We start from the raw sequence: 27,318 nt of genomic DNA on the forward strand, positions 1-27,318 counted from the left end.
TTTGCATCATATTTTTGAAATGTAATTTTACAAATATTTGGATTACTTTAAATTATAGAAACATTTTTTTAGTCCAGCAATATACTATCATTACTGAGATCATAATTTACATACAATTTTCTAAAAAAAAGGTGGAAAATGGGCTCTACTGATCATAGCCCATTTGAGCTGGCAGGCCCAGGTGCGCTGGGAGAAGTTAATAGAAACTAGTTATTCTCCTGCAACATCAAACTGCGCTTGGTCTGCTGGTTTACCTGGTGTGTTCGCCTTCTGAAGATATGTAGTTTCGAAACCTGCTGCTCCAAATGATGTTTATTTCCTTTCTCTTATAACACTGTTCGACTTTTTTTTGCGTAACCAAAAAAATATAGGGAGTTATCTGGAAATATTTACCCCCTACACACTGACATGTGGGCCGCTCGCATGCCATGTAGGTAGGGTGTACACCTGGATACAGTAGAATGCACCGTATTTGCACCAATCAACAAGTTAGGTGACCGCAAATCCATATTTTATAAGTTTTAGCATCAAACTGAATATCCAGTGCAAGTTATATGACTACTAGTGATATTACCTCAATCATCAAGGTACAATGAAAAGCCAGGACGTATCAAGCCGCGCGAAAGGATTCCACACGATTCACCCGTCCAGAGGATTCACCACGTGCCCAAGAAAGAGAGCCACGCCGGTCCTCTCCTCGACGATGGCGAACAGGAACGGCCGGTCCGCCACGAAATCCACGGGAGGCCGCGCGCTTGCGCACTGCGACAAGCACACGGCGGTGGCGGCCGCGGCCACGGTGCCCAGCTCGTCCACCTCGACGGTGGCATTGTGATACACCCCGGAGATGCGCAGCCCATTTCCGCCTGTCACCATGCCGGAGAAGTCGCCGTCTCCGAAAGCCCTGGCCACCCCGAGCTCCTGCATCTCCCGCGACGCCTCGAACTTGAACTCGAACCTGAACTTCGGGACCATGAACCGCCCGACCGGAACCTGGTCCGCCGGCGTGTGCCTCCTGATAAAGTCCGGCGTCGAGACGGCCTTGCCGTAGAGTCCGGCGAGCCCGAGGGCGGCGCTATGATCCGGGACGAGGAGGAGCATGTAGAATGACGCGGCTTGGTGGACGTGGTGGAAGCCGCCGCCGTTCTTGTAGGGAAGCTTGAGGGCCTTGAAGCCGGGAAAGGCGGCGACGTGCTGCTGAAACAGGCTCGTCGTCATGAACGGTGCGCGCACGGTGGTGCCGTCGGCGAGATGGAACGGCGCGGCGAAGGTCGCCGACGGGTCGAACGGCTGAGCCCACGTCCCTTTGAAGTAGAGCGCGTTGGCGAGAACGACCACCGTGGACGAGTCGACGGAGCGGGCGGGGAGGACCTCGTCGATGAGCTCTTTGGTTTCGTGTTTCACGAAGGTGTTCACCTGCTGCCTCGCCTTTTCCGGCTGCAAGAGAGTGTTCAAAAACGTTAGTCAGCAGTCAGCACGGGTTCTTTGATTAATGGGCATGCGTTGTACGCAAAAGTTTTAGCACACTTGCAAAAGCACATCGGGTTAACATAACTGAGAAAAGGTTATAGTTGAGGTACAAGGAAAATATAAAAATATGCTCAATCAACACATCAATTGTTTGACAGAATTTATATAACATCCAAAAATAAACCGAATTCTTTGATTACACAGTGCCATTAGAGTTCAAGTTTTGATGATTTCTTCAATGAAACTCGCAAAGAATTTATTGAAAACTCAGTGGGAAATTAGATAGCTCCATTGAATGATATAACGAAAATCCCAAATCGATGTCATGATAACATGATTTCCTTTTGCATGTCTACTGTGGGAGGTGGTGTTTTTCTTTTTCTTTAGAACCAAGACGCGAGATGCGTCTGACTTTAAATTAATAAGCCCACCAAAGACAGCGTCCAACATAAGGTTCGATAACAACATACCCACACAAGACCGAAATAAAGTATGTTACATGCAGACGGGCACCGGGCCAAAGGTACAAAATACATCTCACAAGGAAACTGAATGCCCAGCTCCACCAAGAAGAACGCAAACTCCAACAAAATATGCTCAGGTGTGCGAAGAGTCTTGACACGCAGAAAGTGTGTGTGTGTGTGGGGGGGGGGGGTGTTTATACCCTTTAACCTTCACCTACGACTAGTAGTGTGAATATATTTGGAAAGTGGTTGGACATGGCTGCAGCTGCAGGGCACTGGTCCTTAGAGCGTAGGGTCACGTGCATGAAGACTTTTCGGTTGTCAACGATAAGGTTAAGCCGGCTCCAGTAAGGAAGCGGCAACAACGGCGCGTTGGCGGCTTGTTCTGACGACGGTAGTGGTCGCTCAACGGACTAGTGACCTCGATGTAATTTTTATTATATTTGAAATGATTTGTACTTATGATGAACTTTTTCACAGCATAAATTGTTGTCATTTAAATTCCCTCCAAATATCTTTGTTAAGTGCCCTTAAAAACATCCTTTTATAAGTAAAAGACTACTTTGCCCCTAGTTTTACTTGTATTGCAAATCCCCTACGACTCGAGGAGTCCACATCGACATTGGTGCAAATCCGCCGACCCGGCATATAGGATGGTTGGGGGAACCATCACTGTCGCGTGGAGGATGACCAAGGAAGCTGCCAGAACATCAAGGACGGGGAGATCGCATCCTTCCCCGACGCTAATGTATCCTGCTAGGATTCGTGCACCACTGTCACCTGGACAATAGAGAGACGTGGAAGAGGATGCATCGACTGGGTGGGAGAGAGGGAAGCAGGGGTCAAACAAAGATGAGGGGTGGAGAGGGGGAAGCAGGGGTCAAAGAAAGATGAGGGGGTGAGGGAGGTGGCGAGATGGGAAAGAGATGGAGAGGGAAGGGTTTAGGGTGAAATTATGTGAGATAGGGGGAGGGAATAGAGATATGAATGAAACTGGAGAGGGTTCGGTCGGATAATGATAAAAAGTAATCCAGTTTTCAAGTATATTTTTCGTTGCAAAGCGAGATGGTTGCAGATTCAAATATTGGATTATATGAATTCAGTCATGGTATGGTAATGGATTGGGCCAGAATAAAAAAGCAGATATACACCAACTTCATATATCAGGAATATAGACATGAAATGGACATACACCACATGCATAGATCAGAAGTGTAATGACATATTTATCCATAAGGTGTTTTGATGATTGATGACAATGCGTTTGCGGACTAATCGTGTGTCTTGAGTTTCCCATACGTTTCTTCGCTAGGCACAAGACGGTTTGGTGTCCCTCGAAGACTATTGAAGACGGTGTTTTTCTACGTTTCTTTTTGGTGGATTTGAGTCGTAGGAAAGCCGTACTATTAAGAGGGGGTCTGTGTCGGAAAGGTTCGGGTGGAATCATCACATACACGTTTCTTCCTTGTCCCCTCCTTTCCCCTGTACCTTGGAGCATCCTCCGTTTATATCTCTTCACCTTGTTCTGGCTGCTGTGTTGGCTTGCGGTAGTACTGCTCCCTGGTGAGTGGTAGTACCGTAGGCACCAGCGGTAGTACCATGCTGTGGCGTGGTAGTACCGCAGGTGCCCATGGTAGTACCGCTCCTCTGGAGCCATAGTGCCGTGACCCCCAGGCCAAGTACCGCTCCCTCGCAGTAGTAGGGGCGGATGTAATTTTTTACATCCGTGCTACCACGGTAGTACCGCATCCCTTGCGTGGTAGTACCGTGCGCGGTCTGGCTCAGCTACCAGGCGGTAGTACCTCCCCTCTGCGGTAGTACTGTGTCGGATTTTTGCTACGTCTGTTTTCCAGCGGAAGTAGGCACAGATGTTCTGTTATCCTCGCTCTTCCCAGGCTTGGGGTTCCCTGCCTTGCGGTAGTACCGCGTCTGCAGAAGTACTGTCCTCAGCCCATGTGCTTAAGGTCTGCCCTTGCTACTGCTACTGTGGTAGTACCGCGGCTCCTCACGGTAGTACCGCGTGGCCCAGCGGTAGTACCGCTGTCCTGGGACGGTAGTACCGTTGGTCGCGGGCTGGTAGGTGGATAACGGTTGGATTTTCTTCCTTAGCTATATAAGGGGTGCCTTCTTCCTCGTGTTGACTACCTCTTCCAACCCTAAGCTCCATTGTTGGTCTAAGCTCCATTTTCGCCCGATCTCACTCCCTAGCCAATCAAACTTGTTGATTTGCTTGGGAGTGGTTGAGAAGGCCCTGATCTACACTTCCACCAAGATAAATTCGATTCCCCCCACTAATCCCTTGCGGATCTTGTTACTCTTGGGTGTTTGAGCACCCTAGACGGTTGAGGTCACCGCGAAGCCATAGTCCATTGTGGTGAAGCTTCGTGGTGTCGTTGGGTTACTCACCGCCAAGTGCCTCATGGCTAAAGCCACCAACAAGGTAACCCCTAACATCAAAACTACCATCATTAATCATCCTTCTTCGACAGATAGCATTGATGAACATGAGGGAGCTAATGTGGAGGTGAATGAGTTTGAGGCCTTTATGGGCAAACTCAAGGGTAAATCCAAGAAGCACTTTGTTGCTCTCTTGGAACAACTTGGTGAAGCCAATGACATGATCGAGGCTCACGAAGATACCATCTCTAAGATGGAAGGACATATTCGTGACTATGACGATGAGATCTCAAATCTTTCCAATGCTCTTGAGGAAGAGCGTGGTCTTCGTTTGGCTCTTGAGGAGTCACACAACATTGATCATGCTAAGTTAAAGAAAGATTTTGATCATGTTCTCATTGTTTCTCGTGTCCTAAACTCCGAGAAGGCCGAACTTGAGGTTGATCTTGCTAGACTCAAAGAGGAGTTTGATCTACTTGACAAGGCTCACAAGGTCTTGAAGGGTGCTCATGCTAGCCTCAAAGAGTCTCATGATCAACTTCAAGTAAAGCTAACCAAGGAAAAGGCCACTTTTCCTTGTATGATGTTAATTGATAATGCAAATGCTACTAACTCGTGTTGTGAGCATGTGCATCTTGTTGAGGAGAACGCTAAGCTAAAGGTGCAACTTGAGAAAGGTCTTGCGTCTTGCATATAAGGCGAGAAGAACCTCAATGACCTCTTGACCAACCAAAAGTGAGTTGTGGCCAAGGAAGGGATTGGGTACATGCCCAAGTCCAAGAACAAGAAGAAGAATGACAAGGCCAAACGACCTCCTCATCTCATGCAAACCTTTGTGAAGGAGGGTGAGGGTGCTACTAAGGAGAAGGAGAAAAACTCCATGAGGGGTATTGGTGCCAAGAAGGGAAACGCTCCCCTTCTCAACAAAGTCGGGGACTTTAACCCTTCTTACGTGTTGTGCCGCGCTAGTGATGGGCATGTTTATGCCAAATTTGTTGGTTCTCCTTATGAGTACATTGAATGGTCTATTTGGGTTCCTAAGACCCTTGTTACTAACATCAAAGGACCCATTACAAAATGGGTACCTAAAACCAAGCATTGATCTCTTGTAGGTGTTTGCTTCCGGTGGGGGGTCATGGTTGCTCGATCGTGGAGCTACTAAGCATATGACCGGAAGCAAGGACTTGGTGGTGGACGTGCAAAAGATTCCATCCATGCCCACCAATGTTGAGTGGGGTGATGCCTCGTCTTCTAAGGTATTGGGACTCGGCAAAGTTGTCATTTCTCATGATCTTACGATCGAGAAGGTCATGCTTGTTGAGTCCCTTGCATACAATTTACTTTCCGTTCGTCAACTAGCACTCATGGGCTTTGCCACTTTCTTTGATATTGATTCAGTGGCCCTATTGTGGAGCAAGACTCTTAAAGTAGCCTTTGTTGGGCATGTCAAGAACGGTCTATATGTGATTAACTTTTCGGAGCGACCCACTAAGACCGCGACATGCCTAATGGCTAAAGTTGATGTGGGATAGCTTTGGCATCGCCGTTTAGCCCATGTCAATATGAGATCTTTGCAAAGTCTTCTCAAGGGGGATCATGTTCGTGGACTAACGAATGTTAGTTTTGCTAAAGATCGTGCTTGCAGTGCTTGTATCGAAGCAAAGCTACATGAGAAGGCTCACCCTCCCACGACTATCATTTAATCAAAGAGGCCTTTGGAGCTCCTTCACTTGGATCTCTTTTGGCCTCCATCCTTTGATAGTCTTGGGGGTAGGAAGTATTGCTTGGTGATTGTCGATGACTACTCAAGATATACTTGGGTGTATTTCTTCAAGAGGAAGAGCGAGGCCCAACAAACCGTCATTGACTTTGCAAATGAAGCACAGCGTCAACACAATGCAAAGATCTTGACAATAAGAAGTGACAACGACACCGAGTTCAAGAACTACAACTTGGATGAGTTTCTTAGTGATGAGGGGATCAAGCATCAATATTCCGCACCTTACACCCCTCAACAAAACGGTGTTGCGGAGAGGAAGAACCGGACGTTGATGGATGCGGCAAGGACCATGATGGCGGAGTTCAAGTCTCCATACAACTTTTGGGCCGAAGCCATCAACACCGCGTGTCATGCATCCAATCGGCTCTACCTCCGCACGGGCTTGAACAAGACTCCATATGAGATACTCACCGGTAACAAGCCCAACCTTAAGTACTTTCGGGTGTTCGGGTGTAAGTGTTTCATTCTCAAGAAGGTGTTCGGTTATCTAAATTTGAGGCTAGAGCTTATGAGGGCATATTTGTTGGTTATGCTACAAACTCTCATGCTTACCGCGTCCTCAACAAATCCACGGGACTTATTGAGGAGACGTGTAACGTGGAGTTTGATGAGAATAACGGCTCCCAAGTGGAGCAAAGTGGCACTTGTGATGTAGGTGATGAAATTCCTCCTCAAGCCATAAGAAGAATGGGTGTTGGTTTCATCCTACCCATTGAGGAACCCCTTGTGGCCGAAGGAGAAGGACAATACTCCACTCAAGTGGAGCCATCACCAACCCAAGGCCCACACGCTTCCGAAGAACAACGTGAAGGCCCTCATCCTCAAGAACAAGACCAAGGGCAAGATTATGCTCAAGACGGTGTTGACACACCAAGTGATGCCCAAGGTCAAGTTCTCTCCTCCGAGCGAGTTCAAGATCAAGAACAAGCTCAAGACGTCGCTCAAGATGATCAAGTGACCGCTCCTCAACTCACCACCAAGGAGGAATTGGAGCATCGTGCCGCCAAGGTTGCTTCCAAGCTCTCCACCAAGGATCATCTCATGACAAATGTGCTTGGAAGCTTAAGAAAGGGGGTAAGCACTCGTAGACAATTAGCAAACTATTGTGAACATCACGCGTTTGTCTCTTGTGTTGAGCCCCAAAAGGTCTATGAGGCGCTCGAAGATCCGGATTGGCTCAATGCCATGCACGAAGAAATCAACAACTTCGAGTGCAACAACGTGTGGAGATTGGTGCCAAGGCCGACGGTGAACCACAATGTCATTGGAACCAAGTGGATATTTAAGAACAAGCAAGATGCGCATGGTATTATCATTCGCAACAAGGCTCGCTTGGTAGCACAAGGCTACTCCCAAGTCGAGGGTATCGACTACGGTGAAACCTTTGCTCCCGTTGCTCGTCTTGAATCCATTCGCATGTTGATTTCATATGCTTCTCATCATAACTTTAAGTTACAACAAATGGATGTGAAGAGTGCTTTTCTTAATGGTCCTATTAATGAATTGGTTTATGTCAAGCAACCCCCCGGGTTCGAGGATCCCTACTTTCCCGATCATGTGTATCAACTCGATAAGGCACTCTATGGCCTTAAACAAGCCCCACATGCGTGGTATGACCACCTTACCGAGTTGTTACAAGACCGTGGTTTTGAAGTTGGGCTAATCAACACCACTCTTTTTACTAAGAAGGTCAAAGGGGAGTTGTTTGTGTGCCAATTATATGTTGATGATATTATCTTTGGCTCCCCTAACAAAGCTTTCAATGAGGAATTTGCCGCTCTCAGGACCTCAAAGTTCGAGATGTCTTCCATGGGAGAGTTGAAGTTCTTTCTAGGGTTCGAAGTGAAGCAAAGAAGAGAAGGAATCTTCATCAACCAAGCCAAATACACTCAAGACATGCTCAAGAGATTCAAGCTAAGTGATGTCAAGCCAGCTTCCACTCCAATGCCTACGAAGTGCCAACTTGACATAGATCCCAATGGTAAAGCGGTGGATCAAAAGGTATATCGCTCCATGATTGGCTCCTTGCTTTACCTTTGTGCATCTAGACCGGATATCATGTTGAGTGTGGGAATTTGTGCACGGTTTCAAGCCGCACCTAAGGAAAGCCACTTTGTGGCGGTCAAGCGAATCTTTCGATATTTGGCTCATACCCCAAACTTTGGCTTATGGTACCCAAGAGGAGCAAACTTCAAGCTTGTAGGGTATTCGGATTCCGATTGGGCGGGAGACAAAGTGGATAGGAAGTCCACTTCCGGAGGGTGCCAATTCCTTGGTTGCTCTTTGGTAAGTTGGTCTTCCAAAAAGCGAAGTTGTGTGTCTCTCTCGTCCACCGAAGCGGAGTATGTAGCGGCCGGTAGTTGTTGTGCACAACTCTTATGGATGAGGCAAACTTTAAAGGATTACGGTGTCATTTGTGACAAAGTGCTTCTTTGGTGTGACAACGAAAATGCCATCAAGATTTCTCTCAACCCGGTGCAACACTTCAAGACGAAGCATATTGATATTTGGTATCACTTCATCTGGGATCACATTAGGTGAGGGGAGATCGAGCTCAACTACGTCAACACTCATGATAACCGTGAAAATATTTTCACGAAGCCGTTGGATGAAGCAAGATTTCGCGAGTTAAGACATGAGCTAAATATCATTGATTCGAGCAATGTTGCTTGAACCCTTACACACCCCACCATACTCAACTTGTTGTCTTGTTCAGATGTAGGCATGGACATAGGGGGAGTGTTGTTCTCTCAATGAACTCTCCCTCCCCCCATTATGCATAAATTGATCAAGTCTTTCACATTAGCCATGTTTGATGGTACTTGTGCTTCAAAGACGAGTTTTGGTCATGGGCCCAAGGATAATTCTTCGTGGTGCCATACCAATTGACCCAAACATAGGTGGCTCCGGGCACCGCCCTCTCTTTGGAGAGGTTGTGTCTCGTGGTCGTCTCTTGTTGTCTTTTTGCCCCTTCTCCTCCTCGTGTTTGAGCTTGTTGGGTGGTTTGGTGTTCGTTTGAAGTTTCCGTGCGAAGACCTCTCTTTCTCTTGTGTTGGAAATGTGCTTCTTCTTGAGCTCACGGTACTATCGCGGCCTGCCACGGTACTTGTTGGAAATATGCCCTAGAGGCAATAATAAATTGGTTATTATTATATTTCCTTGTTCATGATAATCGTTTATTATCCATGCTAGAATTGTATTGATAGGAAACTCAGATACATGTGTGGATACATAGACAACACCATGTCCCTAGTAAGCCTCTAGTTGACTAGCTCGTTGATCAATAGATTGTTACGGTTTCCTAACCATGTACATTGGATGTCGTTGATAACGGGATCACATCATTAGGATAATGATGTGATGGACAAGACCCAATCCTAAGCCTAGCACAAAGATCGTGTAGTTCGTTCGCTAAAGCTTTTCTAATGTCAAGTATCATTTCCTTAGACCATGAGATTGTGCAACTCCCGGATACCGTAGGAGTGCTTTGGGTGTGCCAAACGTCACAACGTAACTGGGTGGCTATAAAGGTACACTACAGGTATCTCCGAAAATGTCTGTTGGGTTGGCACGAATCGAGACTGGGATTTGTCACTCCGTGTAAACGGAGAGGTATCTCTGGGCCCACTCAGTAGGACATCATCATAGTGTGCACAATGTGATTAAGGAGTTGATCACGGGATGATGTGTTACGGAACGAGTAAAGAGACTTGCCGGTAACGAGATTGAACAAGGTATCGGGATACCGACGATTGAATCTCGGGCAAGTATCGTACCGCTAGACAAAGGGAACTGTATACGGGATTGATTAAGTCCTTGACATCGTGGTTCATCCGATGAGATCATCGTGGAACATGTGGGAGCCAACATGGGTATCCAGATCCCGCTGTTGGTTATTGACCGGAGAACTTCTCGGTCATGTCTGCATGTCTCCCGAACCCGTAGGGTCTACACACTTAAGGTTCGGTGACGCTAGGGTTATAGAGATATTAGTATGCGGTAACCCGAAAGTTGTTCGGAGTCCCGGATGAGATCCCGGACGTCACGAGGAGTTCCAGAATGGTTCGGAGGTAAAGAATTATATATAAGAAGTGCTATTTCGGCCATCGGGACAAGTTTCGGGGTCACCGGTATTGTATCGGGACCACCGGAAGGGTCCCGGGGGTCCACCGGGTGGGGCCACCTGCCCCGGGGGGCCACATGGGCCGTAGGGGGTGCGCCTTGGCCTACATGGGCCAAGGGCACCAGCCCCTAGAGGCCCATGCGCCAAAGGGACAAGAGGAGGGGAGAGTCCTAAAGGGGGAAGGCACCTCCGAGGTGCCTTGGGGAGGATGGACTCCTCCCCCCCTTGGCCGCACCCTTCCTTGGAGGAAGGGGCAAGGCTGCGCCCTCCCCTCTCCCTTGGCCCTATATATAGTGGGGGGAAGGGAGGGCAACCATACCTAAGCCCTGGCGCCTCCCTCTCCTTCCCATGACACATCTCCCTCCTGCCACAGCGCTTGGCGAAGCCCTGTTGGAATCGCGCTACATCCACCACCACGCCGTCGTGCTGCTGGATCTCCATCAACCTCTCCTCCCCCCTTGCTGGATCAAGAAGGAGGAGACGTCACTGCTCCGTACGTGTGTTGAACGCGGAGGTGCCGTCCGTTCGGCGCTAGGATCATCGGTGATTTGGATCACGACGAGTACGACTCCATCAACCCCGTTCTCTTGAACGCTTCCGTGCGCGATCTACAAGGGTATGTAGATCCACTCCTCCCTCGTTGCTAGATGACTCCATAGATAGATCTTGGTGACATGTAGGAAAATTTTGAATTTATGCTACGTTCCCCAACAGTGGCATCATGAGCTAGGTCTATGCGTAGTTTCTATGCACGAGTAGAACACAAAGTAGTTGTGGGCATTGATTTTGTTCAATATGCTTGTCATTACTAGTCTTATCTTGATTCGGCGGCATCGTGGGATGAAGCGGCCCGGACCGACCTTACACGTACTCTTACGTGAGACTGATTCCACCGACTGACATGCACTAGTTGCATAAGGTGGCTAGCGGGTGTCTGTCTCTCCCACTTTAGTCGGATCGGATTCGATGAAAAGGGTCCTTATGAAGGGTAAATAGCAATTGGCATATCACGTTGTGGTTTTTGCGTAGGTAAGAAACGTTCTTGCTAGAAACCCATAGCAGCCATGTAAAACATGCAAACAACAATTAGAGGACGTCTAACTTGTTTTTGCAGGGTATGCTATGTGATGTGATATGGCCAAAGGATGTGATGAATGATATATGTGATGTATGAGATTGATCATGTTCTTGTAATAGGAATCACGACTTGCATGTCGATGAGTATGACAACCGGCAGGAGCCATAGGAGTTGTCTTTATTTATTTATGACCTGCGTGTCAACTTAAACGTCATGTAATTACTTTACTTTATTGCTAACCGTTAGCTGTAGAAGTAGAAGTAATAGTTGGCGAGACAACTTCATGAAGACACGATGATGGAGATCATGATGATGGAGATCATGGTGTCATGCCGGTGACGATGATGATCATGTAGCCCCGAAGATGGAGATCAAGAGGAGCAAAGTGATGATGGCCATATCATGTCACTATTATTTGATTGCATGTGATGTTTATCATGTTTTTGCATCTTGTTTACTTAGAACGACGGTAGTAAATAAGATGATCCCTCATAATAATTTCAAGAAGGTGTTCCCCCTAACTGTGCACTGTTGCAAAAGTTCGTCATTTCGAAGCACCACGTGATGATCGGGTGTGATAGATTCTTACGTTCACATACAACGGGTGTAAGACAGATTTACACACGCGAAACACTTAGGTTGACTTGACGAGCCTAGCATGTACAGACATGGCCTCGGAACACAAAAGACCGAAAGGTCGAGCATGAGTCGTATGGTAGGTACGATCAACATGAAGATGTTCACCGATGTTGACTAGTCCGTCTCACATGATGATCGGACACGGCCTAGTTGACTCGGATCATGTAATCACTTAGATGACTAGAGGGATGTCTATCTGAGTGGGAGTTCATAAGATGAACTTAATTATCATGAACATAGTCAAAAGATCTTCGCAAATTATGTTGTAGCTCGTGCTTCAGTTCTACTGTTTAGATATGTTCCTAGAGAAAATTTAGTTGAAAGTTGATAGTAGTGATTTTGCGGACTAGGTCCGTAAACTGAGGTTTGTCCTCATTGCTTCATAGAAGGCTTATGTCCTTAATGCACCGCTCAGTGTGCTGAACCTCGAACATTGTCTGTGGATGTTGTGAACATCTGACATACACATTTTGATAACTATATGATAGTTCAGTTAAACGGTTTAGAGTTGAGGCACCGAAGACGTTTTTGAAACGTCGCGAAACATATGAGATGTTTCGAGGGCTGAAATTGGGATTTCAGTCTCGTGCCCACGTCAAGAGGTATAAGACCTCCGACGATTTTCTTAGCCTGCAAACTAAGGGAGAAAAGCTCAATTGTTGAGCTTGTGCTCAGATTGTCTGAGTACAACAATCATTTGAATCGAGTGGGAGTTGATCTTCCAGATAAGATAGTGATGTTTCTCCGAAGTAATTACCACCAAGCTGCTAGAGCTTCGTGATGAACTATAATATATCAGGGACATATATGATGATCCTTGAGATATTCGCGATGTTTGACACCAAAGTAGAAATCAAGAAGGAGCATCAATTGTTGATGGTTGGTGAAACCACTAGTTTCAAGAAGGGCAAGGGCAAGAAGGGATACTTCATGAAACGGCAAATCAGCTGCTGCTCTAGTGAAGAAACCCAAGGTTGAACCCAAACCCGAGACTAAGTGCTTCTGTAATAAGGGGAACAGCCACTGGAGCAGAATTACCCTAGATACTTGGTAGATGAGAAGGCTGGCAAGGTCGATAGAAGTATATTGGATATACATTGTGTTGATGTGTACTTTATGCACCAGGGTATTAGATACCGGTTCGGTTGCTAAGTGTTAGTAACTCGAAATAAAAGCTACGGAATAAACGGAGACTAGCTAAAGGTGAGCTGACGATATGTGTTGGAAGTGTTTCCAATGTTGATATGATCAAGCATCGCACGCTCCCTCTACCATCGAGATTGGTGTTTGCGTTGAGCATAGACATGATTGGATTATGTCTATCGCAATACGGTTATTCATTTAAGGTGAATAATGGTTACTCTGTTTATTTGAATAATACCTTCAATGGTCTTGCACCTAAAATGAATGGTTCATTGAATCTCGATCATAGTGATACACATGTTCATGCCAAAAGATAGTAATGATAGTACCACACAAATGTGGCACTGCAATTTGAGTCATATTGGTATAAAACGCATGAAGAAGCTCCATGTTGATGGATCTTTGGGCTCACTCGTTTTGAAAAGTTTGAGACATGCGAACCATGTCTATTGGTGTATATGCATGGAGAAACTCCATGCAGATGGACCATTTGGACTCACTTGATTTTGAATCACTTGAGACATGCAAATCATACCACATGGGCAAGATGACTGAAAGCCTCGGTTTCAGTAAAATGGAACTAGAAAGCAACTTGTTGGAAGTAATACATTTTGATGTGTGCAATCCAATGAGTGCTGAGGCATGTAGTGGATATCGTTATGTTCTTACTTCACAGATAATTTGAGTAGATGTTGAGTATATTTACTTGATGAATCACGAGTCTGAATTATTGAAAGGTTCAAGTAATTTCAGGGTGAAGTTGAAAGATCATCGTGACAAGAGGATAAAATATCTATGATATGATCATAGAGATGAATATCTGAATTACGAGTTTGGCACATAATTAAGACATTGTGGAAATTGTTTCACAACTAACATAGCCTGGAACACCATAGTGTGATGGTGTGTCCGAACATCATAACTGCACCCTATTGGATATGATGCATACCATGATGTATCTTATCGAATTACCATGATAGTTTATGGGTTAGGCATTAGAGACAACCACATTCACTTTAAATAGGGCACCACGTAATTCCGATAAGATGACACCGTATGAACTATGGTTTAGAGAAACCTAAGCTATCATTTCTTAGAAGTTTGGGACTACGACACTTATGTGAAAAAGTTTCAGGCTGATAAGCTCGAACCCGAAGCTGATAAATGCATCTTCATAGGACACCAAAAACAGTTGGGTATACCTCCTGTCTCAGATCCGAAAGCAATAAGGGATTGTTTCTAGAATCGGGTCCTTTCTCGAGGAAAAGTTTCTCTCGAAAGAATTGAGTGGGAGGATGGTGGAGACTTGATGAGGTTATTGAACCGTCACTTCAACTAGTGTATAGCAGGGCACAAAGAGTTGTTCCTGTGGCACCTACACCAATTGAAGTGGAAGCTTATGATTTTGATCAGGAGACTTCGGATCAAGTCACTACCAAACCTCGTGGGATGACAAGGATGCGTACTACTTCAGAGTGGTACGTAATCCTGTCTTGAAAGTCATGTTGCTAGACAACAATGAACCTACGAGCTAGGGAGAAGCGGTGGTGGGCCTGGATTCCGATAAATGGCTCGAGGCCATATAATCTGAGAGAGGATCCATATATGAAAACAAAGTGTAGACTTTGGAAGAACTACTTGATGGTCGTAAGGCTGTTAGGTACAGATGGATTTTAAAAGGAAGACGGACAATGATGGTAAATGTCACCATTAAGAAAGCTCGACTTGTCGTTAAGATGTTTTCCGACAAGTTCAAGGAGTTGACTACGATGAGACTTTCTCACTCGTAGCGATGCTAAGAGTCTGTTGGAATTATATTAGCAGGTACTGCATTATTTATGAAATCTTGCAGATAGGATGTCAAAATATTGTTTCCTCATGATTTTCTTGAGGAAAGGTTGTATGTGATACAACCAGAAGGTTTTAACAATCCTGAAAGATGCTAACAAGTATGCAAAGCTCTAGCAATCCTTCTAAGGACTGGAGTAAGCATCTCGGAGTTGGAATATACGCTTTGATAATGATCAAAGGTTTTGGGTTTATACAAAGTTTATGAGAAACTTGTATTTCCAAAGAAGTGAGTGGGAGCATTATATAATTTTTGATGAGTATATGTTGTTGACATATTATGGATCAGAAATGATGTAGAATTTCTGAAAAGCATATAGGGTTATTTGGAAAGTGTTTTTCAATGGAAAGCCTGGATTAAGCTACTTGAACATTGAGCATCAAGATCTATAAGGATAGATCAAAACGCTTAATGGTACTTTCAAATGAGCACATACCTTGACATGATCTTGAAGGTGTTCAAGATGGATCAGTTAAAGAAGGAGTTCTTGCCTGAGTTGTAAGGTATGAAGTTAAGACTTAAAGCTCGACCGCGACAGAATAGAAAGAAAGGACGAAGGTCGTCCCCTATGCTTAAGACGTAGGCTCTACAGTATGCTATGCTGTGTACCGCACCTGAAGTGTGCCTTGCCATGAGTCAGTCAAGGGGTACAAGAGTGATCCAAGAATGCATCACAGGACAGCGGTCAAAGTTATCCTTAGTAACTAGTGGACTAAGGAATTTTCTCGATTATGGAGGTGGTAAAAGGGTTCATCGTAAAGGGTTACGCCGATGCAAACTTTGACACTAATCCAGATTATTCTTAGTAGACTGTATTCGTATAGTAGAACAATTATTAGGAATAGCTCCAAATATAGCATAGTAGCTGCATCTAGGAGATGACATAGAGATTTGCGAAGTACATACGGATCTGAATGTTGCAGACCCGTTGACTAAAACCTCTCTCACAAGCAACATGATCAAACCCAGAACTCATTGAGCGTTAATCACATAGTGATGTGAACTAGATTATTGACTCTAGTTAACTCTTTGGATGTTGGTCACATGGCGATGTGACCTGTGAGTGTTAATCACATGGCGATGTGAACTAGATTATTGACTCTAGTGCAAGTGGGAGACTGTTGGAAATATGCCCTAGAGGCAATAATAAATTGGTTATTATTATATTTCCTTGTTCATGATAATCGTTTATTATCCATGCTAGAATTGTATTGATAGGAAACTCAGATACATGTGTGGATACATAGACAACACCATGTCCCTAGTAAGCCTCTAGTTGACTAGCTCGTTGATCAATAGATGGTTACGGTTTCCTAACCATGGACATTGGATGTCGTTGATAACGGGATCACATAATTAGGAGAATGATGTGATGGACAAGACCCAATCCTAAGCCTAGCACAAAGATCGTGTAGTTCGTTCGCTAAAGCTTTTCTAATGTCAAGTATCATTTCCTTAGACCATGAGATTGTGCAACTCCCGAATACCGTAGGAGTGCTTTGGGTGTGCCAAACGTCACAACCTAACTGGGTGGCTATAAAGGTACACTACAGGTATCTCCGAAAGTGTCTGTTGGGTTGGCACGAATCGAGACTGGGATTTGTCACTCCGTGTAAACGGAGAGGTATCTCTGGGCCCACTCGGTAGGACATCATCATAGTGTGCACAATGTGATTAAGGAGTTGATCACGGGATGATGTGTTACGGAACGAGTAAAGAGACTTGCCGGTAACGAGATTGAACAAGGTATCAGGATACCGACGATCGAATCTCGGGCAAGTATCGTACCGCTAGACAAAGGGAATTGCATACGGGATTGATTAAGTCCTTGACATCGTGGTTCATCCGATGAGATCATCATGGAACATGTGGGAGCCAACATGGGTATCCAGATCCCGCTGTTGGTTATTGACCGGAGAACATCTCGGTCATGTCTGCATGTCTCCCGAACCCGTAGGGTCTACACACTTAAGGTTCGGTGACGCTAGGGTTATAGAGATATTAGTATGCGGTAACCCAAAAGTTGTTCGGAGTCCCGGATGAGATTCCGGACGTCATGAGGAGTTCCGGAATGGTCCGGAGGTAAAGAATTATATATAGGAAGTGCTATTTCGGCCATCGGGACAAGTTTCGGGGTCACCGGTATTGTATCGGGACCACCGGAAGGGTCCCGGGGGTCCACCGGGTGGGGCCACCTGCCCCGGGGGGGCACATGGGCCGTAGGGGGTGCGCCTTGGCCTACATGGGCCAAGGGCACCAGCCCCTAGAGGCCCATGCGCCAAAGGGACAAGAGGAGGGGAGAGTCCTAAAGGGGGAAGGCACCTCCGAGGTGCCTTGGGGAGGATGGACTCCTCCCCCCCTTGGCCGCACCCTTCCTTGGAGGAAGGGGCAAGGCTGCGCCCTCCCCCTCTCCCTTGGCCCTATATATAGTGGGGGGAAGGGAGGGCAACCATACCTAAGCCCTGGCGCCTCCCTCTCCTTCCCATGACACATCTCCCTCCTGCCACAGCGCTTGGCGAAGCCCTGTTGGAATCCCGCTACATCCACCACCACGCCGTCGTGCTGCTGGATCTCCATCAACCTCTCCTCCCCCCTTGCTGGATCAAGAAGGAGGATATGTCGCTGCTCCGTACGTGTGTTGAACGCGGAGGTGCCGTCCGTTCGGCGCTAGGATCATTGGTGATTTGGATCACGACGAGTACGACTCCATCAACCCCGTTCTCTTGAATGCTTCCGCGCGCGATCTACAAGGGTATGTAGATCCACTCCTCCCTCATTGCTAGATGACTCCATAGATAGATCTTGATGACACGTAGGAAAATTTTGAATTTATGCTACGTTCCCCAACAGTACTACCGTGCGTGGAGTGTACGGTACTACCGGCCCAGTGCGGTACTACCGCCTGAGGGAGCGGTACTACCGCTTTGGTGCGGTCCTTCCGCCCAAGCGGTACTACCGCGATGATACGCGGTACTACCACACTGTCGGAGGCGCGTTGGGATAAGAACGGGAACGGGGGGTTCTAACTTCCCCATACCCATTCATCAGTTTCCTCCACTTCGTCTCTCTCTCTCACTCAAGAACGGGGCCAGAGTCCCTCGCCGGATCTCCGTCTCCGGCTGCTCTCTTTGGATTCCGACCGGTGGGATCGTTCCCCACCACTTCCTCTTGCCATGGACTAAGGTTTTTCCCCAAATCCCTCTCTTTCTTGTTGGTTCTTTTGTCTCTAGGTTTTTGGGAGATACTTGTGTTCTTGAGATTTTAGGCCAAATCTTTGCAAGAGAAGGTTGTAGGAGAGTAGTGTTGCGTAGATGTTTTACTTGATATAGTGTCTCGTGGTAGATGTGATCAACCGTAGTTCTGCCGTGGTTTCGCGCGTCTTCTCAGATTCAAAAGTAGGCTCGGATCTGACGCGGTGCGGTACTACCGTGCCTGTGACGCGACACTACCGCTCATCCGGTACTATCGCTAGTTTGGTGCGGTACTACCGCACATTCTGCGGCACTAAGGTCTTACTACCACTCCAAGCCACGGTAGTACCGCGTGAGGACACAGTACTACCGGGACTAGGAGCGGTACTAAAATTTTAGTACCGCATGACCAGGCAGCACTACCGTTGTTGTCTCATTTCCTTGTGGCATTTATCCCGTATAATTTCTACTTGTTTCCCTTGCTTTTTCGTGGTCTTTGCATTGATTCTTCTCGCTCTTTGTGTGTGCTTTCTCTTGTGTCTTAGGTGGTGGCTCTCGCCGTTCCAATCCCAGTCGTGACACTGGCTCCAAGCGACTGCGCAAGCACCAGAGGGCTCCAGTGCTCCCAAGCGCAATGTCAAGACCACCGCCAGCAAGCAAAAGGAACCTGCTAAGGGCATGGACGAGATTCCCCTCAATGAGTACGTTGAACGCCGGAAGATCAACCCTTATGTGAATCCTCGTGCTATCCTTAGAGGCACTGAGTTGTTTTGGACCAAGCAGCAGGCTCTCATTTATCTGGATGTGATCAAGAACAAGCAGAATACCTTCATGGATGTCAAGTGGATAGACATGAATCACATGAGGAAGGACAAGTTTCGGGAGTATTTTGGAGAAGCTCTGGATTTGGTGGAGCAGTTCGCTATTGAGCCTGTGATCTCCTTCCACCTTGACTATGACCCTGAGATTATCTGTCAGTTCTTTGCCTTAGTTTACTTTCACCCCGGGGATGAGCGGAGGATGACCTGGATGACCAATGGCCGTCAGTTGTCTGCTACCTGGAAGGAGTTCATGGGTCTGCTCCACGTTCTTGATGACGGGCTTCACACACCTGTTGGTGTTCACCCCCACGCCAACTCTGAGTCTGCTAACAAGAACTTGCTTCAGCCGTACTATGTTGAGAAGGTGCTTCCCAGTGGCAAGTCAACTTGGGTGCTGAACTCTTTTCTGGATATCATGCATCGCATCTTCCGCAACACTCTGTTCCCTCGCATTGGCGACAAGGACAAGGTTCATTCCTATCTGGTGGACATGATGCTCCTGTGCACGGAAGCACGTTCGTCTTAGACTTAGCCACTTGATGTCTCACACATCATGTGGTGTGAGCTTCGGTTTGCGATGTACACCCGCAAGGTACCTATCTATGGACCGTACCTGTTTCTGTTGATCTCCACGACTTGGGAGAAGATGTACCCTAGTGATGAGTTCCTTGCTCCAGACTGGATTTGGCATGAGTCCATCAGTCTCCGTGTCAAGCCCAACTGGGCCAACACTACTACTCGTGCTGAGGCATCTGCTGCTAGGAGGGCTGTTGGTGAGGAGGAGGCTGGTGCAGAGGATGTTGTTGAGGACCGTGCTGCTAGGTCTTCCCCGCCTTCCTCTAAGCCGTCGTGGGCCAAGAAGTTGAAGGACAAGATGAAGACTCTCTTCTGCATGCAGGCGAAGGGGCAGTACAGGACTCATGTGGCATCCAAGGAGAGTCGCCGCCGCGACAAGAAGGTCATGAGGCTCTTTGGAGAGGATGTCTCTGGCGGTTCTGAGGATGCCATCACGCCAGAGGCTGCATGGATGGCGAAGCAAGGTTTCAAGTGGACTAGCTCTAAGGAGGACATCGAGGAGACCGTCCCCGCCGCCGAGTCTGACGAGGAGCACGAGGAGCAGTGGGATGATTTCTCTGCCTGAGCCACCCCTTGTGTGTAGCTGTCCTCTCTGCCTTTTTGGCGTCTCGATGCCAAAGGGGGAGAGAGTGTAGGGATTTGCGTGTTTGCGAGTCGTGTGTCGTGTTCGGTGTGTTTGCTTTGTCGTTTGGACCTCGTTTGCCTTTGTTTGGTTTGTGTCTTTGAGGCTTATCCTTCATATGGTGTAAGACATATGCACTCTATTCTATCTTAGTGAACTTATGTTTGTGCTATCTTGTCTAGTGTTAGCCTTACTATTGCAAGATATGCCTTGTCTCTATAATATAGGGGGAGCTTTGATACTAGTATGTGTGTCATGCAGTCCAAAGCACCCATCTAGTTGGCACACATCTAGGGGGAGCCCGTCTATATTCTAGAGAGAAGGGGTTTGCGTTTGCTTAATATTATTTCCCTTGTGCAAATCTCGTATTGTCATCAATCCACCAAAAAGGGGGAGATTGTAAGGACATCTTTATCCCTAAGGTGTTTTGGTGATTGATGACAATGCGTTTGCGGACTAATCGTGTGTTTTGAGTTTCCCAGACGTTTCTTCGCTAGGCACAAGACGGTTTGGTGTCCCTCAAAGACTATTGAAGACGGCGTTTTTCTATGTTTCTTTTTGGTGGATTTGAGTCGTAGGAAAGTCGTACTATTAAGAGGGGGTCTGCGTCGGAAAGGTTTGGGTGGAATCATCACGTACACGTTTCTTCTTTGTCCCCTCCTTTCCCCTACACCTTGGAGCATCCTCCGTTTATATCTCTTCACCTTGTTCTGGCTGCTGTGTTGGCTTGCGGTAGTACTGCTCCCTGGTGAGCGGTAGTACCGTAGGCACCAGCGGTAGTACCGTGTTGTGGCGCGGTAGTACCGCAGGTGCCCACGGTAGTACCGCTCCTTTGGAGCCATAGTGTCGTGACCCCCAGGCCAAGTACCGCTCCCTCGTGGTAGTAGGGGCGGATGTAATTTTTTACATCCGCGCTACCACGGTAGTACAACATCCCTTGCGCGGTAGTACCGTGCGCGGTCTGGCTCAGCTGCCAGGCGGTAGTACCGCCCCTCTGCGGTAGTACTGTGTCGGATTTCTGCTACGTCCGTTTTCCAGCGGAAGTAGGCACGGATGTTCTGTTATCCTCGCTCTTCCTAGGCTTGGGGTTCCCTGCCTTGCGGTAGTACCGCAAGGGGGAGCGATAGTACCGCGTCTGCGGAAGTACCGTCCTCAGCCCATGTGCTTAAGGTCTACCCTAGCTACTGCTGCTGCTGCGGTAGTACCGCGGCTCCTCACGGTAGTACCGCGTGGCCCAGCGGTAGTACCGCTGTCCTGGGACGGTAGTACCGCTGGTCGCGGGCTGGTAGGTGGATAACGGTTGGATTTTCTTCCTTAGCTATATAAGGGGTGTCTTCTTCCTCGTGTTGACTACCTCTTCCAACCCTAAGCTCCATTGTTGCTCTAAGCTCCATTTTCGCCTGATCTCACTCCCTAGCTAATCAAACTTGTTGATTTGCTTGGGAGTGGTTGAGAAGGCCCCGATCTACACTTCCATCAAGATAAATTCAATTCCCCCCACTAATCCCTTGCGGATCTTGTTACTCTTGGGTGTTTGAGCACCCTAGACGGTTGAGGTCACCGCGGAGCCATAGTCCATTGTGGTGAAGCTTCGTGGTGTCTTTGGGAGCCTCCAATTGAGTTGTGGAGATTGCCCCAACCTTGTTTATAAAGGTTCGGACGCCGCCTCCAAGGGCACCAATAGTGGAATCACGACATCTCGCATTGTGTGAGGGTGTGAGGAGAATACGATGGCCCTAGTGACTTGTTGGGGAGCATTGTGCCTCCACACCGCTCCAACGGAGATGTACTTCCCCTTAAAGGGAAGGAACTTCGGTAACACATCCTCGTCTCCACCGGCTCCACTCTTGGTTATCTCGTGCCTTTACTTGTGCAAGCTTATTTGTGTTATATCTCTTGCTTGCTTGTGTTCCTATCTTTTTTGCATCATATAGGTTGCTCACCTAGTTGCATATCTAGACAACCTACTTTGATGCAAAGTTTAAATTGTTAAAGAAAAGGTAAAAATTGTTAGTTGCCTATTCACCCCCCCTCTAGTCAACCATATTGATCCTTTCAAGAAGTATTCATGTTCCAAGCTAAAATTACACATATATAACAATGAGAATACATATACACTTTAAACGCACATAAAACACTACAAGGTACTAGTAAAGTAATCAAAATAAACCAGTAAAATCATATGTCTCATCTCATAGAGAAATATGGCATTACTGTACTGCTAGTTTAAACAAAAATTTACCAAGAAATTAGATACCCATATTTAAAAGTTTCAATCCACATATTATCATATATCATTATGTATTACCAATGCCATATGTCACAAAGATCTTTCCATATCCTATAACCCCCCCTTTCGAAAATGATTTTTGTTGTAGTTTATCATCACCACTCACCCTTAATAGAGGGCACATGAATGCTTTGGTTTTTAATGGTTGCAGGGGTTAAGAGAGGCTAGTGGGCATTAGGAGCTTTAGCCTCATGAGCCATTGTTATCACAGGAAGTTTGATTTAAAATTGTCGCTTGTGATTTCATCTTATCTCCGGCGGGCTATAAAAAAGGCATGTCTATGATGGTAGAGTGTCAGTGATTTGCGTCCGTTAATTACGTAAATTTTGAAAATATCCATCACCAGCGGACTTTCGTGGACGTTTTTGCTTGCCCTTCACTATTGTGCTAGTATGGATCTAATTTTGAAAGAGACAATTGTAATTTCACTACTCCTATTACTCTCTCACTCACTCACTCACTTGCTCCCCCCCCACACACACACACAAACCTGCTTTCTGCTGCATTTTTTTTAAATTTTAAACAATAGTGCTAATCATCATAAGAAACTTAGTATTTCAAATTGACCTTTTGGCAAATTAATTTCCTTTAAGAAATACACGTGCATGTTCTAAAATTTGAACAAAAGCAGTTTTGTAGGTATGTTGCAATCATACAATAGAAACTTGCTTTTCACCAAAAAAGTATAACAAATGCTTGGCTTATGGGATTATTAGAGAAGTCATGCCACTGCAGTCAAGGCTCTAAAAGCCAGTGATTACCTCGATCTCTACCGCGTCAACAACTACAAACTGTTGTAGATGGACTCATGGACACATACGGCTGTCGGAGACAACACTGACTAGGATGGCGTGGAGGCACTGGCAGTTCATGGTGTTCATACATTCCAACTCTCTAAGGGGATGATCATGTGGAGGACGAGTACATGCTCCTTGACTCCATCAACATCAACCAACACTCCTCTCCGGGTCCTATGCGAGACCCCCGACGGCATGCACCAGTAGGAACACACAATCGCATTCGAGGAAGTTGAATCAGATCGCCGTGTCGTGTGGGGATTGTGATCGGCCCTGGGCGGGTTAGTCTTTGGATATGGACTGAACTTGTCAACTCATATTAGAGATGGTTGATTAGTCTGACTTGCCATTATGGTTACGTAATTGTGATGCTTAGGGATTCGTGCAAAAAGACTTTTCGAAAAGCATAGATGCGCATCACTAGTTGTATATGTTTTACACAATGTACTCCTTACTCCCAAGGGTGAACCTATGATCTAATCTAAACGTTAGTGGTTGGACCTAACGGCAATGACGCTTACGAGTCATTCCTTGGGACATCACTGTTGGAGGGCTTTCTCGCGGTCAAAGAAAGGTGGTTAATGTTTATGTTTGTTATCTAAGGGATCCTTTGCTATGACATTTGGTGCAATGTCTTTTCTTTTTCTTTCTCTATATGTGTAATAGTTTGATTGTTGCTTTCTTAATATATGGATGGGCTTTGACTTGATTCTTCTACACAGGCTTGGCCCATTTGATATCAATTTAATACTAATATTTTTATTAAAATATTATACTCCGCTTTGAGCTGTTCGGTAGGCGTACACAGCAAGTTACCTCTGACCGGAAGTCAACGGATTCCGCGACGGCGGCGTAGACAGCGCCGGCGACCTCCACGAACTCCGGCCTGAGTGCCCGCCCATGGGCGACCCAGACGCCGCACGCGAAGGACGTCTGCTCGAGACCACGGAGCATGCCCACCAGTCTGATCGCCGGGTCGCCGTGCAGCGCGGCGAGCGACGACCCAGCTGGCCCCACCAGGAAATCCAGCAGCTCCCGCTGCGTCTCGCCCTTGGCGCCAGCGGCCACCAGCGCGAGCGCCGCGTGGAGCGACAGCGGCGAGACGATGAAGTTGCGCCCCCCGCCGGCCGCCGTGCTCCCGACGCTCGCTGCCATGCGCAGGCAGCCTGCATTAGTCACCGTGTTCCCGACGCCCGCCCCTGCCGTGCAGCCGGAGTAGACGCCATGGGTTCTTCCGGTCTCACGTGGGATCATCGCGGTGGGGCGCACGGCCGCGGCCCAGGACGGGAAGCTAGGACGCGGCGGAGCAAACGTGGGCGGCCAGGGCGCGGTGAACCTGCTGGCGGCGTCGGCGGGGCGGTGATGGTGAGGAGGGTGGCAGGCTTCGGTGTTATCGGTTGGTTGTTGGCGCGTGTTGGAGGTGGCAGCAGTCTGGAACGAGGCGAGATGTCTCGCGACGGCGGCCGCAGGGAACATCTGGGGAGCCTGGCTACCGGCGAAGTGCGGCGGAGCGGGAAGGGTTCCGGGGTGCTCATCGTGGGGTCGACCACGGCGAGGTGGGGAGCCGTGCGAGCCGGTCGGGCGCCAGGAGCTCATCGTCCGTGGCTACTAGGTAGGTAATGGGGGCAGCCTTGTGTACGAGTGAACGAGTGTGCGATATGCGATGGTACCTTGATAGTTTTTCAAACTTTGGTACCTTTTTTTTTGGTTTTTTTTTTGCGAGGGACCTTTTCTTTTTTGTTGACACAATATAGATGCAAACACTCATACATACACACATACATTCACTCATATGAACGCACACACGCATACCCTATCCCTATGAGCATTTTTGAGAGACTGAGACGACAACTATCTTGAGATTGACGAAGTCACCACAGACACCTTTATAGTCGATGAAAACGTCTTCTTTCACTGAACGCACATCACCGAAAAATCTGAAATAAATACAGAAAAATGCGAGCACCAATGTCAATGTCAAGTTTAGAACTTGAACTCTGATGGGCTGGGAATACCACCGTCCTCTTAGTTCACAAAAACGATGGTACCTTTGATAGTTGTTAGTATCATCATCATCGTTCACGTCATTAGAAAAGAAATTCATTTTGCTAATGGGCATGTGCCTAGTGTTTTTCCACGCCTGTCAATTTTCACTTTGCACGAGGCCAAAGGTGGGGATGACGTAAGGAGCGACGATGGCGAGGGTCGACCACTCTAAGGGCGAGCCAAGACCTCACTAAAGCCAGGGGCAACACAGCGAGCATCAGCGTCCCAGGTGGAGGTGAGGAAGAAACTTAAGGGGAGGGGTGCAGGGGTCGCCGGGGTTCTTGCAGATTGGCTGGGTTTAGAGGGATGGCCAGAGCAGCGTCCAGCACAACTGTGAGGGATGGTCGAGGGGACGGACGGGCGGCGATAGCCGCACGCCACAGGAAGAATATGAACATGGCACACTTGAGGAGGAAGAAGGGACATGAACTGTTGGATTTCATTCAAATGGACAGGAAACAAAGCGACTGATGCAAATGTTCTTTTCTGGACCTGATGAATAGGTGCTCCCGAGGAAAATTAAGAATCTTCAACTCCAATGAAAATTTCAAACATCCAATAGGAGAATTCTGACATTTTTAATTATATTTATAAAATAAAACTTTCAAAAAGTGGTGGATCTATACAAAACTTGCAGGGCTGGACATGCTAAAGGAGAACACACAAAATTTCAAAATCAGAACCGTACTACTTCTGTACTCCCTCTATTTCAAAATACTTGACGTTAAGTTTATCCCTCTCGTAAAAAAAACTTCTTTAAGTTTGAACCTGTATATAAAGACATATATACAGTATGAAAATGTTATTATGACGAATCTAATAAAACTAGTATGGTGTTATAGACGTTGTGGTTCTCATGTTGATATCCTCAAAACTAGGTCAAAAAGAAGTCTCATATTGAGAGGTTTAAATGTTTTGTTTTATGCAAGCTATACTTCTCGTGACAATATATTGTCCGATTTCGATGAGGGAGGGATGATGACGGCGGCGCGACTTTGGCACACTCCAGTGCTTGTAGTCGTCGCTGATAACCCATAAGTATAGGGGATTAATTGTAGCCTCTTTCGATAAGTAAGAGTGTCGAACCCAACGAGGAGCTAAAGGTAGTAGAACAAATATTCCCACAAGTTTTATCGACCACCGATACAACTCTACGCACGCTTAACGTTCGCTTTACCTAGAACAAGTATGAAACTAGAAGTACTTTGTAGGTGTTGTTGGATAGGTTTGCAAGATAATAAAGAGCACGTAAATAAAAAGTTGGGGCTCTTTAGATAAGGACACAACTAAGTTAGTTTTAGTAAAGAGGTTTTTGTTACAAGAAAGTTATTTGTCCCTAGGCAATCGATAACTAGACCGGTAATCATTATTGCAATTTTATATGAGGGAGAGGCATAAGCTAACATACTTTCTCTACTTGGATCATATGCACTTATGATTGGAACTCTAGCAAGCATCCGCAACTACTAAAGATCATTAAGGTAAAACCCAAGCATAGCATTAAAGCATCAAGTCCTCTTTATCTCATACGCAACAACCCCCTTACTCGGGTTTGTATTTCAGTCACTCAGGCAACCCACTATAAGCGAATCATGAACGTATTGCAACACCCTACAGCGGGGATCCCTCACGCTTGCACGACACGGAGAGCACCATAGGACAGCATCAATAATAAAACATGCAACTCAAATCAATCTTGATCATCAAATAGCACATAGGACAAAACGGATCTACTCAAACATCATAGGATAGCCATACATCATTGGGAAATAATATATAGCGTTGAGCACCTTGTTTAAGTAAAGATTACAGCGGGTAAGAGAGAGGTTACACCGCTGCATAGAGGGGGGAAGAGTTGGTGATGATGGTGGTGAAGTTGTTTGTGAAGATTGCGGTGATGATGATGGCCCCCGGTGGCACTCCGGCGCCACCGGAAGCAAGGGGGAGAGAGCCCCCCTCCTTCTTCTTCTTCCTTGACCTCCTCCTTAGATGGGAGAAGGATTTCCCCTCTGGTCCATGGCCTCCATGGCAT

The 27,318-nt window shown here is 46.9% G+C and overlaps 1 protein-coding gene across 1 annotated transcript; it reads right to left on the reverse strand.

Moving 5' to 3' along the window:
* Positions 1-504: 504 nt before the first annotated feature.
* Positions 505-24,817, reverse strand: LOC119319388 (putative serpin-Z12). Its single transcript, XM_037593872.1, has 2 exons — positions 24,057-24,817; positions 505-1,437 (listed from the first exon to the last, which is right to left on the reverse strand). The coding sequence occupies exons 1-2, from the start codon at positions 24,714-24,716 to the stop codon at positions 640-642; spliced, it is 1,458 nt and encodes a 485-aa protein (XP_037449769.1). The 5' UTR covers positions 24,717-24,817; the 3' UTR covers positions 505-639.
* Positions 24,818-27,318: the final 2,501 nt, after the last annotated feature.

The sequence above is a fragment of the Triticum dicoccoides genome, chromosome 6A, assembly GCF_002162155.2.
Source record: "Triticum dicoccoides isolate Atlit2015 ecotype Zavitan chromosome 6A, WEW_v2.0, whole genome shotgun sequence".
Taxonomy (NCBI): Eukaryota; Viridiplantae; Streptophyta; class Magnoliopsida; order Poales; family Poaceae; genus Triticum; species Triticum dicoccoides.

Coding starts and splice junctions, on each gene's coding strand:
- LOC119319388 (XM_037593872.1), bottom strand. CDS start 24,716: ATGTTCCCTGCGGCCGCCGTCGCGAGACATCTCGCCTCGTTCCAGACT. Junction 1,438..24,056: donor CCGTTGACTTCCGGTCAGAG/GTAACTTGCTGT, acceptor ACTCTCTTGCAG/CCGGAAAAGGCGAGGCAGCA.